Here is a 15906-nt window from a genome sequence, read left to right as displayed (position 1 = left end):
TTAATAGTACAAGGTGATTTTAATCTATTTCAAATTAATCCTTAATGAAATAATTTAATACCGTTAAATTTTATATTTTAACAGATTCTTCAATCTTATAATAAATTAAGAGAGCAAATTACTCTTTAAAAAAATTAACATAAATCATAAGTGACTTAAACAAATTTATTCCTGAACAAAGATTTATGAAAAAATATGTTTGCATTTTTACAGATTTCACACGAATAATTCTTTCTGGAAGAGAAAATATTTATCCTTTTTAAAAATAATGAATGAAATTTTATATTATAATACAGTAGTATCTATTAAATGAGATTCCATTTTCAAATACCATATTCTTTTTTTTTTAAACACCCAACCAAAATTTTTCATTTCATGTTTTGATCCATCCATACTAGGCCCATGTAACAGAAAATCCCAAATATCCTTGCAGTAACCTACTCTCACTTACTAAGCTCAGCTTTAATTTGATCCGCTCAATGAAAAGATTCTCTTTACCACATGTCATTATAATATTAGTTAGTCAAACTTTAGCCACCTTTACCCACTTAATCCCATGCTATATTAATGACAGAGATTTATATACGCCCAAGACGTACAAAGTGGGCCCTTTATTTGGAGGTGCTAATTAACATAATTAATTAGCGGCGGTGTAGGGGAGGTTCAAGGGCAAAAGACAACCTTGTAGTTGGTTCCTCCGGGGCAAGTAAACGTGCTTGTCTGGTCATCCTTAGGGTAACTGTATGCGTCAGGGCACCTAGTCTTAAAATATTTTGAATAATCAGTGGCGCTACAGCTACCAGAATTGCAACAATACTCATCCGTCTTGAAAACAGTGCAAGGGTTGTTGCAGCCGCCATTAGTCTTCAGCTGGCTAGGGCACTGTCCGATGATGTCGACAGTGCAGCTAATGGAGCGCGTGCACCCGTTTGAGCTGGGGCTGAACTGCATCGGAACGTTGAAACCGTCCACCAAGGATATGTCGTAGAAGTCCAGGTTTTTGTATTGGTTTAGGGCGAATTCTGCCAGCGTGTTTGGTGGTTGGCCGTATGCGCTGCACTGGAGCCGACCGCCGCAGTCGCCGGTGTTGCAGTGTCCGTTTCCTGAACCGTCGAAGCTGCACCCTGTTCGGGCCCAAATGCGTGCTCCGGTCGTGCCGGCGGCAACCTGAATGGTCCATGTTTCGCCAGAGTTAAGCTGCCGGCCGTCTCCGGTGGGCACCGCGGCGGCCCAGACGGTGTAGGAGCATTTGTTGATTATGTCAAACTGTGCTGCCCTGGCGGCAGCGAGGTATGTGGTGGCGAGGACGAGGAAGATGGAGAGGGTTTTGGTTATGGCCATTATTATATATTGTTGAGTTTGGTTTCAGTTGAGTGCAAGAGGGCTGTGCTTTATATATAGGATTTTTTTTTTATTTAACAATAAGTAGATATTAAATGTACCAATTACAACTAAAATGAATACACAAAATATTCTTGTTAATATACAACGTAATATAATTATTCATACTTGTAAACCTATATATATTTGCATGCATGCACAGTTAGTTGGGTTTCCCTTTATTTGAACAAAGAGCGAGGATGGTGTCTCTTAACCTCAAGTTTAGATCTCTAAAATATGAAAATTAGTAAATTATTAAAGTAAATATTAATCATTGTTAAATTTGTAATTCTTGTTATATATGGATTTTATTATTTTACTAATTTTTTTATTTTAGATATAATCTGCAAATAAACAAGAGACAATAAAGTGATGACCAGTGACTACACATATATAATTTGCTCCTTTACAACTTTTGGTGGGTCTGATTGCATTTTGACAAATTGGAAAAAAACAATTTGTTTCTTGATACAAAAATCATAATTGTACTATTATAAAAATTATTATAATTTCTTAGAATGATATGTATTTAACACAAATCTTCACTCACATAAGAGAATATTAAAGTTGCCATCAAATTTTAATTAAGGGTAACAGTGCCACGCAGTGGATAAATTAAAGAGAAATATTAGAACGTTAGAGGACAAATACTTCTATCAATTATTATTAGTTAATATTTTGAATTAATATTTTATTTTATATTTTTGAAATTTAGAATTAAAAATTTACTATTTAAAATTACGTATTGAAATGTATGTATGTATATTATTATTACATATTTTCTCCTTTAAGGTTGATTTTTCATTAAGGGCGCCACTTATATAAACACACAAAAAAATAACTTTTTTTAAAGACACTTTAGTTTTAGCAATTAATTTTTGACATGTAATATTGGTCAAACTAAAACACAGTTCATCTTTAACGGTTCTTATTATTTGGTCATAAATGATTTTTTTATGATTTTTTCTCTCACTGTCACGCTCCTCCACTTTTCACCGCAAAATTATCGTCTTCTCGCATATGAGGGATGAAGTAGAATCGTCACCTTCTCTCGTTGCAGTCTGAAGGTTGCCACCTCCAGCCCGGTCTTCATCGCCACTGCAGAAACATCTTCGCTGGTCTTAGTTGTAGCTTGTTCGTCAGCCTCTTTGCCCTTCGCGTCTCTTCCTTTTTGTAGTCTTCTATGATTTTATTCAATGTGTGTGTCTTCTGACCTTGATAGAGTGTGATAATTGAAGACCAAAGAATGCTGATGAAGAAGATTGGAAGCATTATTATAACAAGAATGTTATTGAGAGTGCTGATTAGTTTTAGTGATTAATGATGATGATGATGATGAGATGATTGCAGGTGTTGGTGCTGAAGAAGCACTATTATTTGTGTTATTTTCAAACAGAGTTAAAGATGATTAAACAAAATGGCTCAGGCCTCAGTGTGTACCTCTTATGCCATTGAATTTGAATTACAAAATTAGTGAGCTGCTTTGTAAACAACTAATTTTGTATCATTGTTGAATTTGAATTTATCGTTGTCATGCATATTTGTATCTTGAAGTTTTGTATATGCAATGTAGATATTAAAAAAGAACTTGCAGCAATTCATATGATTTGGTGCTGCATTGACTCATTTTAATATCTTTATTTTAATTATGTTATATTTTCTTTTTTTAGTTTGTTCTTTTAAAAAATACCAGTACTAACGTTGTTGTTATAATTGAACTAAATAAGAAAAAGAAAAGGAAAAGGAACCCACCAGCCATTATGGTGGCAAGAGCTGATGAAATGAAAACATAGCAGGCATTAATGGTGGTAAGAACAGAGGAAGTGGAACCACTGCAGGCATTAGTGGTTAGTGGGGAAAAAGTTAATATTTTACCTTTAAGTTAGTGTAAGATGGAAGATGATGCCCTTTGTTGTTATAAACTTGTGTCTATTATGATGAAATGCATGAAGAAGGTAGGTTGCAGTTCCTATATTCTTTAACTGTAGGAAAGCATTGAATTGCACTTTGTTTTTAGTTTGTATTTCTAAACTTGTACCTCTCATTTATTCTATCATATTTTTTGCGTGCTTAATTTGTGACATGTTATGATATTTTGGTTTTGAAGTAGTAAAGCAAAAAAAATGATTCACCAGTATAATAAGAATAAACTCATAATCTGAATTATGTAATAAAAATTATTTATCAATTAGTATTTCTTCATTTTGAATCTATTTATCTGGTGAATGAGCTAAATATTACTTCAGTTAGCATTGGACTTCATCTTAATCCACTTTGTCTGTTCTTTTGTTTGTAAGAAAGAAGCTTTGCATCTTTATACGCGCAAGATGAAAGCAAAAGTGATTATTAAACTAACCATAGATAATTGTATTCTAAATATAAAGTTCTAGATTATTCAAATAAAATGACCTTAAAAATAAGTTTATTTATAATTATTTTATTTATTTAAAGCTGACTCACACAAAATGACTTTTACTAGTTATCTAAAATTGAAAGTCAGAAAATGCACTAAGCATTGAAGTAGTAGTAAGGAAAAGGTATATACTGATTGTTTGGGTAGGATTACTTTACTTTTAACACTTTCTTTTCCTTAAGTGGGGGGAGGGGAGTAAAAGCGAAGCAACTATAAAAATATTATGTCATTTTAGATTTTTAAATGAATTGGAGCACATTATATGAAATGTTACTAAAAGAATCCTAGTGTGACTTTAGAACCGAAAATGTATACAAGGATGGGGAGGCATACAAGTTGGCTATTATAGAGGAGAGCGTTTTTGTCTTCATGAGACCAGCACCTTAAACTTCAACTTCTGTCACAGTTCTCATAGAAATTTCCACCAAGATCACAACATACAAGACACAAGACGAGCAGCAGCAGCACAAACATATATAAAATAGCAACAAACACAACTGCACAACAGATGAAAAAACTATGAGCACCGCTAGGGAGACAATGAGATATGTATACAATGTATACAATGGGCTATTTATTAGGCCAAATTAATATTAATAGAAAGAATTAACCAATTAATAACCCTAATCCTATTTTGCCTGTTTAGTTTAACATACCACCCAATTTCTCATATTTACACTTTTTTCCCAAATCACTCAACCCTTTTGTTTCAGCGTTTTTTTCCACCCCCCACACCCAAACCCTCCCAATCTTTGCACACACCACTAACGGCGCATAACCCAAACCCTCCCGATCTTTGCACACACCCAAACCCTTTTGCAACCGAGGAAGGGCACCCATCAACCCAGTAATCCTCATCGTTGGCATCAAGGACGGCGCCCTTTTGGTCCTGAACATCCCGCCGTTTCTGCAATGGAGCTGCTGTGCGCGACGCCGCTGACCAGGAACGCAATCAAGGAGCGCTCACCCACGAACCGAGCAGCATCAGAGTTCTCATCGCGTGGGCGCTTTCCTCTCCTATCAACGGAGCAGCCGACCTGGGAAAAAATACCCACCTGCTCGTCAACACACCATTCACCGGAAACACAAAGAACATCATCTCTAGAAGAATCATAACCATCCAATGTAAGTGGGTTTTGTTGTTCATTTTTGGATAGGTAGTCGCTGTTGCATGTTTGAAAGTAAATATATTTTGTTGATTAAATCACTGATGACCCATGGTGAAAAAGCAGTGGTTGCTGTTTATTATCGCAGAGACTGTGGAGTATGTAGTTAGCTTATGATCTTGATATGCTTGTTGATTTAATTTTGGCGTGGGAAAGGTCAGAAGTGTTTGGGATCGTGTTAATATAGCAGTCAAATTTAAATCTTTTTTGTCCCTTTCCGTGTGAACCATGTGCATGCAACGTGACGTATACAAGCTGACCATTGTTGAAAATGGATTGATATTTGTTGGATGGTTACTTTAATAGTATGTTGGATGGTTTCTTTAATAGTATATTGGATGGTTATTCCTCAAATTTTTTCTAGTGTCGTTAAATTTTTTCCTGTTGCCACTGCAACCAAAGAATTAGCTGAAACTGTTGTTATTGGTTTGTAATAAAGTTAAAGTAATTTTCATAACAGGCCTGGACTATTAGATTTTTAAATCCGGACGACAAAATTGCATTTAGGACACTCTAACAAGGTATTATATGCTGTATGGATCTAAGGAAAGGTTTGATGCACTTGAGGTGCAACTTGTATGGTGTGCTGTTGTTCTAGCTTTTTATCTCATTTATAGATGGTGACAAAGGAGAAATTGTGAGGTTTGATCTTTCTATGAAACATGGTATAATCTTTGTGTCCAATATTTTCCTAAATGAACTCTTATTCTGTTATTTTTTTTAATTAAAGCAAGATATTAACCCATAATTCAACTGATTATCATGATTATATGTTGGAAGAGAACCTGCTATTTAACCATTCGTATATGCTTCTTTGGCCATTGGTGGTCTTGTTTTTACATTATGGAAAATGATATTTTTTACATAAAATAAACTATTTTGCATAGATACCTAACTCACTCTTTATTAATAGGAATTTTCTAGTTTCATACAGAAGAACTAGTGCTTCTTTATGCTAGTATATGCACCTACATATTTTATTCATTTCAGGTCAATTTAAGACTAATAGGATTCTGCATTATTTTCTTAACTACTTTACTCTAATCTATGAAGATATTATACCTTTGTGTAGATGATGATGAATCAACCCATCATTAATGTGAATGTTAAGACTAAAATGGTAGGGAACATGAATGAAGCGTAATGAACTTGAATTGGGCTGAACTGAAGTGATTACTATTCAACAAACTTAATTAGTAAACAATTTTTTTAAAAAAGTAAAGCTAATACTACCATTTCTTTGTTGGATTGGTGGAATTTTTTCAGATTGAATTATGCACAAGATTGTCCCAAGCATCTAAGTCAGTAGGGTTTTGTATTCTACTATACTTCTGCTACCCAAGATTTTCTTTATATGAAAATTACTATAATCTTTGTGTCCAATATTTTCTTATTTGTCTGTGTAACAGCCCAGACCACCCGCTAGCATGATATTATCCGCTTTGGCACACAAGGCCTCACGGTTTTGTCTTTGACGATAGGGATGATAGCCGAAGCCCCCCACACTCAACATTCATATAATCAATCAATTATTCACAGCTCTTAAATCTATTTGCAGTTATTCAATAAACCTTGTAGGCATTCTTAAATTAAAAGGGGTCCAGCGCCCTCGCTGGCACATCGATCCGGGTTCTGACTCTGATACCATCTGTAACAGCCCAGACCACCCGCTAGCACGATATTGTCCGTTTTGGCACACAAGGCCTCACGGTTTTGTCTTTGACGATAGGGATGATAGCCGAAGCCCCCACACTCACTCGTGAAAACGCGTCATGCTAGGGAAATGTATCCACACCCTTATAAGGCATGCTTCGTTCCCCTCCCCAACCGATGTGGGTGTGGATACCTCTCCCTAGCATGACGCGTTTTGACGAGTGAGTGTGGGGGGGGTTTCGGCTATCATCTCTATCGTCAAAGACAAAACCGCGAGGCCTTGTGTGTCAAAGCGGACAATATCGTGCTAGCGGGTGGTCTAGACTGTTACACATGTAAAACCAGCAAAAGAAAAATAAGTAATTTCACACTATTTAATGAAATTTCATACCATTAAAAACATCATTAATGACTACTTGATAGCTACAAATCACAAAAGTTACTGGCCTAGCACTCCTCGTTTAATTGTTAACTTCAAGGCAATTATTGCACTACGCCACTACGGTTTCACCTCCTTATGTATTCACACCCACCCATGCATAGTTTTCATCCATCACTTAGATTTTACAGTTTGCAGCAAGCATGACTATCTCTCCTTGTAGGCCATGTTGATCATGGAAAATGAAGAGGAAATTGTATAGGGATTTTGGCCTCTTTCTTCTTGTGTACTTGTTAATCATCATTGTCCTTGATGTGCGCAAATATTGGCTTTATTTCCTTGATATGACGCTGAAGTTGAAATTAGACTATTTTTTAATGGATATGTACTATATCAGTATAAGTTTTACATAGACTTGCAACAAAATGTTATTTTTATATAGTTATTTCAGTAAAAATATCTCACTTAATTATTTATTGTTTCATTCTATTATCCGAAATAATTCATTTTTAATTGTCGGATTAATATTTAATCTACCGACAGCTAACATTTTATAAAAATTAAAATTCAACGATAATATTATTTACTATGAAAAAATTTGGGGGTAAATTTGACCCAAAAATTGGTCATTTTTCATAGTCTTATTATAGAAAATAATCAAAATAAATGTAACATAATTATTTCAAAAAAGTCTCTTGCGGTGTAAAATGTAAATGTCCCTAAAAGGCCGATATTTTCCTAGCTAAATTAGTTATATTGTTAAAAAGGCCTTATTATTTAGATTATATACTCTAGAACTTTTTTACATATATCATCATCATAAATAATAATTAAACTCTAATTACAATTAATGAAAAATCAACCTTAAAGGAGAAAATACGTAATAATAATAATAATAATATACACACATTTCAAATTTATTTGTTGCATGCATGTGAACTTCAAAGTCACAATCAAAGCCATCATCTTTTTTATTTCTGATTTATCTGAACTGTTGAAGATTCTATTAATTAGTTTAGGTCTTTCGGTTAATTATGAGATAGTTTTGTATGCATTTGATGAGAACCATGGTCAAAATCACTTTAAAGATCATAATTCTTTTCCACCGTAAAACTATTTTTTCAAAAAAACTTAAATTAATAAAAAATGCACATGAATATTTAAATTTTATCTGATCAATAAAATTTATTTTTGGCTAATATTTGATACGTAATTTCAAATAGTAAATTTTTAATTCTAAATTTCAAAAATATAAATAAAATATTAATTCAAAATATTAACTAATAATATTGATAGAAGTATTTGTCCTCTAACTTTCTAATATTTCTCTTTAATTTATCCACTGCGTGGCACTGTCACCCTTAATTAAAATTTGATGGCAACTTTAATATTCTTTTATGTGAGTGAAGATTTGTGTTAAATAGATGTCATTCTAAGAAATTATAATAATTTTTAGGTGAAACTCAGTTGCAATCAATTTTATGTGAAGTTAATAATTGAAAATCGTTAAATAAAAATTTAGTTAAATCAGGCAAATTATTTAACTGTTATTAGTTATCAATTTCATGTAAAGTTGATTGCAACTGAGTTTTTGCTTAATTTTTATACGGTTCTACTAAAAAACCAATTAGGAGTGTAGCCAACAAGTTAAAAAATAAGACATTTGGTATAAAAAAGAAAAATAATTCCTACTATCCTAATTTTTTGAATTTCAAAACTAAAAATACAAAAATTTTGCTTGAGTTAGTTTATACCAAGGTTCTGAAAACCGGATCCGACCGACCGGTTCAACTAGATTAACCGAAAACCAGTTATCTGACTGGTCTAGTTGATCCCAAAATCTCTCTGCAAAAATCGGTTGAACTGGTGGTTAACTGGTGGACCGGATGAACCAGGCGGGTTTTTTGAAGTTCTGGTTTTTGAAAATAACCCAAAACGATGTCGTTTTTTTACGCAAAAACAAAACAAAACAAAACAAAACCCACGACCCACTAACCTAACCCACCCCCAAAGAGTAAATACTCATAGTCGTCCCTGAGATTCACGCAAATAACCAATGCAATCCTTAAGATCCCGATTTTTCCATTGTAGTCCTCCAGATAGAGTTCCGAGCACTCAAAGTAGTCCCTGGGTATATTCCTGGTGATGAGTCATCACCGGAGCGCTGATGTGGACTCGGTTTGCCACGCTGGAGGGCTCCTAACAGCTAGCTGAGTTGGCGAATTTCTGATTTGTACCCAGATTGGTCCCTCCTATTATATGTAACCCTAAATCCCCAAATTCTCAGACACTTCATCTCTTCTTCTTCTTCTTTCATACACTTCTTCCTGTTCATACACTTCCATCTGGGGCTGCTACTCATGCCGATGATGTGTGGTAGTAGCACTGCAGGTGGAAGTTCTGTTCATTCCCCATCTAGCTGGAACCGGAATAGAACGCAAATGAATAGCAGAAGATCAGCCCGCCAGAATGGTACAGCTATGGCTGCAGGCCGGTTCTCAGATGGTCTGGCACAGATTCGAATCCGAACAAACCGTTTTATGGCTGCCCTAATTATAATGTTGGTTAGAATAATTACTTGTGTTGTTATGATTCTCCTCCCCTGACTGTTCTTGTGTTGTTCCTCTCTGAACTTTAATCCTTTCTTGGTTACAGACAAGTGGAAAGAGATGGTGTGGGCTTTTTGTCTGGGCAGATTCTGTGAATGAGGAACAGGTTGAAAAGTCAGAATCGTGTGGTGATGAAGTGAAGATGAACTTTGATTGGAGGCGAAGGTTGGAGGAGGATGTCCAGATACAAAAAGTTTATACCCAATTGTTAGTGTTAGCTGTGTTTGTATTGATAGTGTTGTTGGTGATCCTGTATTGTAAATGATGAATTAGTTGGTGGTTTAGGGTTCCTTTTAAGCAACAGACGTAAAAAACTGCTTCTTGATGGAATGAAAAATGCTGTTAACTATGAAACTGTTGTTAAGATAAATTCCATTGTTTATAAAAAAATAAAAAAAACTACTTCTTGAATGGTAAACCACAAAGTATAGTATATTAAGATAAATTCCATTGTTTATCCAAAAACAACAAAAGATGAAGGTAAAAGGCTGCCTAGAAACCATGATGCTGCTATCTGTAGTTTAATCAAAAGCAAGGCATATCAAAAAGGCCTTTGGATCACAATTCACCATCTAGTCATTGTACGATAGAAAAGACTAATTACACAAAATAGAAACTCCTAAGTAGATATATCTAAAGTCTTCAATTCTCCTTTCTTGGCGGCTTAAATCCTGGCGTTGGGATGAACTGCATCAAGTTGGCAAACTTTGAAGTTGTTGCTGAAGATGCACCCTACAAGGGGTTTACTGTTGGTGCGGTTGGCGGCAGAGAGGACCGTCTTCTTGGTGACAGCTTGGAAGGTCTTTTCGGTCCAGGATCCTATAGGAGAAAAACTTGGGCATTAAGTATGATTGATGCATGGAAATAATAAAAGCTTGAATATGTTAAATTTTAGTTACCTTTTGAGAATCCTCTTGCTCAGAGGCAATAGGATGAGTTATCTCGATCTCCTGGGGAGTGCTTTCCAAATCTGCTTGGCCAGAATCGTCTTGGGACTGCTGAACAGGCTGCTCAGGCGCAGGATGTCCTTCATCATTTTTCTTCTTCTCAGCCACCTTGGCAGTAGCGGAAGCGACAGCTGCAGTAGCAGCAGCGGTAGCATCAGCATCTCTCTTCTTTTTGCAGCCTCTCTTTGTATGCCCCTTTTCACCACAGAAACTGCATGTAAAGATCTCCAGCTGTCTTTTTAGGTGCACACCATCTGCAGTGTTGCCCGACAGTTTTGGGTCAACTTTAGGCTTCTTAGTTCCAAAACTACTCTTCTATCCGCATCCATCCTCCTCTTCATCTTTAGTTTTCTAGGTTTTGTCTTGATTTTAGGGGCATGTGGCCTGTTACAGTCCTCTACTTGCTCCCACATTGGTTGCCCCGGAATTGGATTAATGTGGTCGTTATAAGTTTTTCTGTATGATTCCATGGTCAACCATTTGTGACAGAAGTCCTCTAGCTGCTTATTCACACGAGAGAAGGCAGCACAAGCGTGCACACACAGAATACCTGCCAAACAGTGACATGAAACATGATAATAGTTATGGTTGAAGTAACTAAAATGCATAAAGACAATTGTGTTACGCAATCAACTTACCCGTTAGCATCCAAAATTAGCAGGTGCACAATCTTTTTCCTATGTCCGCAACATGGTTAGTTGGATGTCCGTGCACCTCAAATTTTTTGTATCCGTTATCCCCAGTCCAAATAGGCTCATAACAAACATCCTTACCTCCTCCAGCAATGTTATGATGGGTTTGCCTCGTGCATCCTTGATCTTAGAATTGAACACCTCGTATGCGTTGTTACAAATGCTATCCAACTTCGGCTTATGGCTGAATAAGCTTCTGGTCCAAGCATCCATCGGCCACTTTTCTAAATATGCCCAAGCATCCTCATTTAACCTTTTGATCTTGTCCATTCTATCCCTGAATTCTTGGTATGTTGTTGCCCTTGCATATTCCCACAAAAGTTTCCGTAGCTGTAAGTCCTTCTAATTCTTAAAATTTTTCCATAAGTGCCAGACGCAGAAATGGTGATGCACATCAGGCATCACCTCTTTCACTGCTGATATCAGTCCCTGCTAGATTCAGGAAACATTATACATATATAGCTTCAACAAAATGTACACATATATGACCCTGACTTTGTATTCGTGACCCATAATAGTCCCTGACGTTTATGCTTATCCCCATAAAGATCCCCAAACTTTACAATCGATCCCCATAAAAGTCCCTAACAGATATGCAGATAATCAGACAATGATCCAGGAGCTAAACTATATAAAAAGTTTACAAGACACTCTGATTAATCCAATTCCTATTTGTCATTTCTAGCAGCAATGTTTCTGATAATAGTTATGCATATAATCATATGAGCATGTATACTACATAGATAAAAATGTGAGCATATGAGCATATAACAGATAAGCATTTAACCATCAGTAATGGAACATCTAACCATCAATATCCAATGAAAGCACAATTCTCCAAATAACAACAATCTTTGTATAATAACATAATTACAAGTTCTCCATATAAGCATATAACAGCACAAGTCTTAACGGAACATCTAACCATCAATATACAATAAAATCAAAGCAGGACAATAAATATAAGTGCTCCATACCTTTTGCATATCTGATATGAAGCACCAGTCATGATCTTTATAGTAACCCAAGTCCTGATGAAGTAGCCCAAGAAACCATCTCCATGTCTCTGTATTCTCCACTCTAACAATAGCCCAGGCTATTACATAGATATGGTGATTTGCATCTAACCCCACAGCTGACAAAATCTAGCCACCAAACCTTGTCTTCAGGAAAGCACCATCCAGACCTATCAAAGGACGGCAGCCAGCCTTGAACCCGTTTTTACAGCCGCTTAAGCATATATACATCCTATCAAAGGTAACTTTACCATCTGGTTTGGGGGGGGGGTGATGCATATTTGTACAGTGGAATCGGGATTAGTCTTCAATAGCGTCATACCATAATCCCTAACCATCCTATATTACTCTTTTTCATCCCCATACACTACACTTCTAGCATCCATTAATGCCCTGGATATTGAATTCTTATGCAGTGTCAAGTCAAACCGTGTCTTGAAGTAAGTTGTAGCCTCGCAGTGTCTAAAATTTGGATACTTTCTCACCTTCTTTACAAGTTTGCTGCATACCCAATTCCTGTTGGCAGCCCTATTCTTGTCCTCTCTTGGGCAAGTGTGGTCATCGTTGAAGGTCTTAATTTGCCAACAGGTGTCTTCATGGTCTCTTGATGCATAAGCCACCCATAGACACTCTTTGACCTTACACACCGCCCTGCATATTATGTTATCATTTTTCACTAGCTTTATGCTTCTACCCTCTTGGATTGTGTATTTCCTTACAGCTTCTCTAAATTTCCATTTCGTTCCGAACTTCATGCCAACCTCAAGATGCAGCTCTCCAAACCTTGCACCCTCCCTAAACAGCGGAGATGCCTCTTCAGAATCATTTCCTTCCTCCAGCTCATCTTCTGAGTTTGGAGGCGTCTTCATCTCCTCTGAGTGCCAAGAATTGGTGCCATCGAGTCAACACCTGGGTCTAGTCCATCCTCTGCACCTTCATGAACACAACCCACGAACCCAAGGTCAACCTCAGCGTCGTTCACCTCCTGCACCAAACCGTCGTCTTCATGCAATATCTTCTCCTTCCCTTTACCTAGTGGATTAATATTTCTCTTACCCACCGCTGCATGTACCATGTTTCTCCTAATCCTACTCCTACTTTTAGGATCATTCCCTGCAGCCTCAGAATCAGAGAAACTACCCTCATCCGGACCTAGCTTAAACATGCTATCCTCTTCACTGTCAGAAGAGTCAGAAGATACATCAAAGGGAACTTCATTATTAAACACTTTGCTCCTGAATCCTCTAGCAACAGACCGTGTACAGGGTCTCCTACAAATACTTGATCTCTTGGATAGTTTATACTTGTTGCTCTTATCTTATTTAGTGCTCTGACTGGGCTTGGTGGACTGGCTGGTTTTGGTGGGCTTTGGGGGGTTGGTCTTCTTGGGAGGGTTGGTTGTCTTGGGAGGATTAGTATTTTTTGTAGGCATTTTGGTTTTGGAGTGTGACTGGATTTGCAAGAACTATTGGGTACAACCTTCGGGATAGGAGAAACTATGAGTGCATGAGTCTCATTGAGTGGGGAACTCACATCAGCATCTGTACTTGCATTACACCCCTCTCCACCATCGTCATCCAAGTACACAACTGTGTTATCTCCCTCTAACACCTCCGGCACTAACACTCCATGCTCGAAATATACATCAATCAATCCCTCATTTGTCCTAGCACAATTCACCATCTCCCTTATCTCTTTGTCACTGTTTACATTTCTCAACCCATTATCTAAGCTTTTTCCAGGAACATGCCACCAGCACTATTTTATGTCATTGTACCCAAGCTCCTTATGGTAGTTCCGTATGTAGAAGACATCTAGAGTATCAGTGTCTAGATCACCTAAACAGGCCTTGTTGTTCGGAAAATATACCATAATCCCTTCTGTATTTTTTTTGAAGTCACCCCCATGATGAAACATGATGTCCAACTTCTCTTTCATCCGCAAGAAATTTTAAATTTTCACTTAATACAGGCAGAATTTGAAAGCCTACTAATGCAATTAAAAAAAATCACCACAAGAAAACATATTTTTCCAATCCTGAATACATCTTCCTGTTTCATCCCAGCCAGCCTTCAAACCCTAGACACTAAAATGACACCAAAACTCCAAAACCTCAACTATACTAACAACTTGCATATCATCAACCAACACTGTATTGAAAATGCAAAGTAAAAAAAGGAAGGTTACATTGAGTCTGATATCACAAAGTCAGAACCTTGTGCTTCTTGTGAAGGAGGGAAAGAACGATAATAACTTTTGGTCGGATTACTTCTTCTTTCAAATTTTTAAAGCCAGTGAATACAACCTTACGGCTATGCCATTGATGGGGAGATGAAGAAGAAGTCAGAGAGTGAAAGAAGAAGAGACGGAGGAAGTGAAGTGTTTGTGTTAGCAGAGAAAACTGTTTTTCATACTAAATAACATCTAAACGACGTCGTTTTTGGCTATCAAGGGTGCCAAACCAAAACGACGACGTTTTGGACCCCTCCCACGTGGCAATCTGAGGCCACGTCAGCGTTCCGGTGATGACTCATCACCTGAAATATGGCCAGGGACCACTTTGAGTGCTCGGAGCTCTATCTGGAGGACTACAATGGGGAAATCGAGATCTTGAGGATTAGATTGAGTATTTGCGTGAATCTCAGGGACGACTATGGGTATTTACTCCACCCCCAAATCATTCAGCACTCAGTTGTCACCACGCCTCCCTCAACCCTACTTTCCTTTTCCTCCAACGAGCAGAGGGACTCCACCATCCACACCACAATCGACGCCAGTAGTGAGCCAATGACCACCAGCAGTTGCCACCCTCGTGGTTTGAAGCGTCTAGCATCATCGTCGTCTGGTCTTCCGAAGAACACACACGACACACCCCCACAGCACAGCTGTCAGTAGTGTCGTCGTCTTGAACTCTGAACACTGAAGCTTCTGGTGTCGCCGTCGTCGGCTTCTGTCAACATCGTAGTTGGGCATCTGTTCTGCCGCCGTGAATCGCAGTGAGTTTTCGGGTTTTTCAATTAATTTTTTTATTTGGTTTTAATTAACTGTATGAATTGCTAGTTGCTGCAGTAAAGAATTTAGTTCAGATTTAAGTTCAGTTAATTTTTTTATTTTGTTAATTATATGAATTGATGGCTTGATGCAGAGTTCTTATTCTGCTTTTTAATTTTTTTATTTTGTTAATTATATGAATTAATCGTTATGTAATTCTGAATTTTACTGAATATAAATTTGATATAAGTTCAATTTTGGAACTCTAGATTTTGAATTTTGCTATATAAGTTCAAAATTCTGCCCTATTGAATTTTGCTGAATATAATTTTTTATTTTAAATGCTGGATGAATTAATATAATCTTCTGGGTTCTGAATTGTTATCATTTTGAATTTTGCTATAATTGTTGAATGTAATTTGTAATTTGGATTTCTAGATTTTGGATTTGGATTCACTTCTGAAGCCATGACAAATTCCTCACCCCAATTCAATCAATCATGGCATTCATGGACATGTTCCTGCATTGAAGTATTTTTTCTTTTGTTAATCTCTCTGTATGTTGTGTTCTCCTTGGCTAGATAAAGTCACTCTTGGTATGGTAGAAATTTCTAGAATTAGATAATTGTTGAGAATGTAGTTTAGAGGATTTTTTATTTTT

At 36.8% G+C, this 15906-nt stretch overlaps 1 protein-coding gene across 1 annotated transcript in view; it reads right to left on the bottom strand.

Annotated features, from left to right (window-relative positions):
* The window catches only part of LOC107609903 (protein P21-like), a 1849-nt gene extending 474 nt beyond the window's left edge, over positions 1 to 1375 (bottom strand). The window contains exon 1 of the mRNA XM_016311961.2: positions 564 to 1375. Coding sequence (XP_016167447.1) covers positions 664 to 1341 — 678 coding nt within the window. The 5' untranslated portion in view covers positions 1342 to 1375 and the 3' untranslated portion in view covers positions 564 to 663. The remainder of the gene's footprint in view (positions 1 to 563) is intronic.

The sequence above is a fragment of the Arachis ipaensis genome, chromosome B07 (genome assembly GCF_000816755.2).
Source record: "Arachis ipaensis cultivar K30076 chromosome B07, Araip1.1, whole genome shotgun sequence".
Classification (NCBI taxonomy): Eukaryota; Viridiplantae; Streptophyta; class Magnoliopsida; order Fabales; family Fabaceae; genus Arachis; species Arachis ipaensis.
Note: the sequence above shows the minus strand (reverse complement) of the source record. Positions and strands in the feature narration are given on the sequence as shown.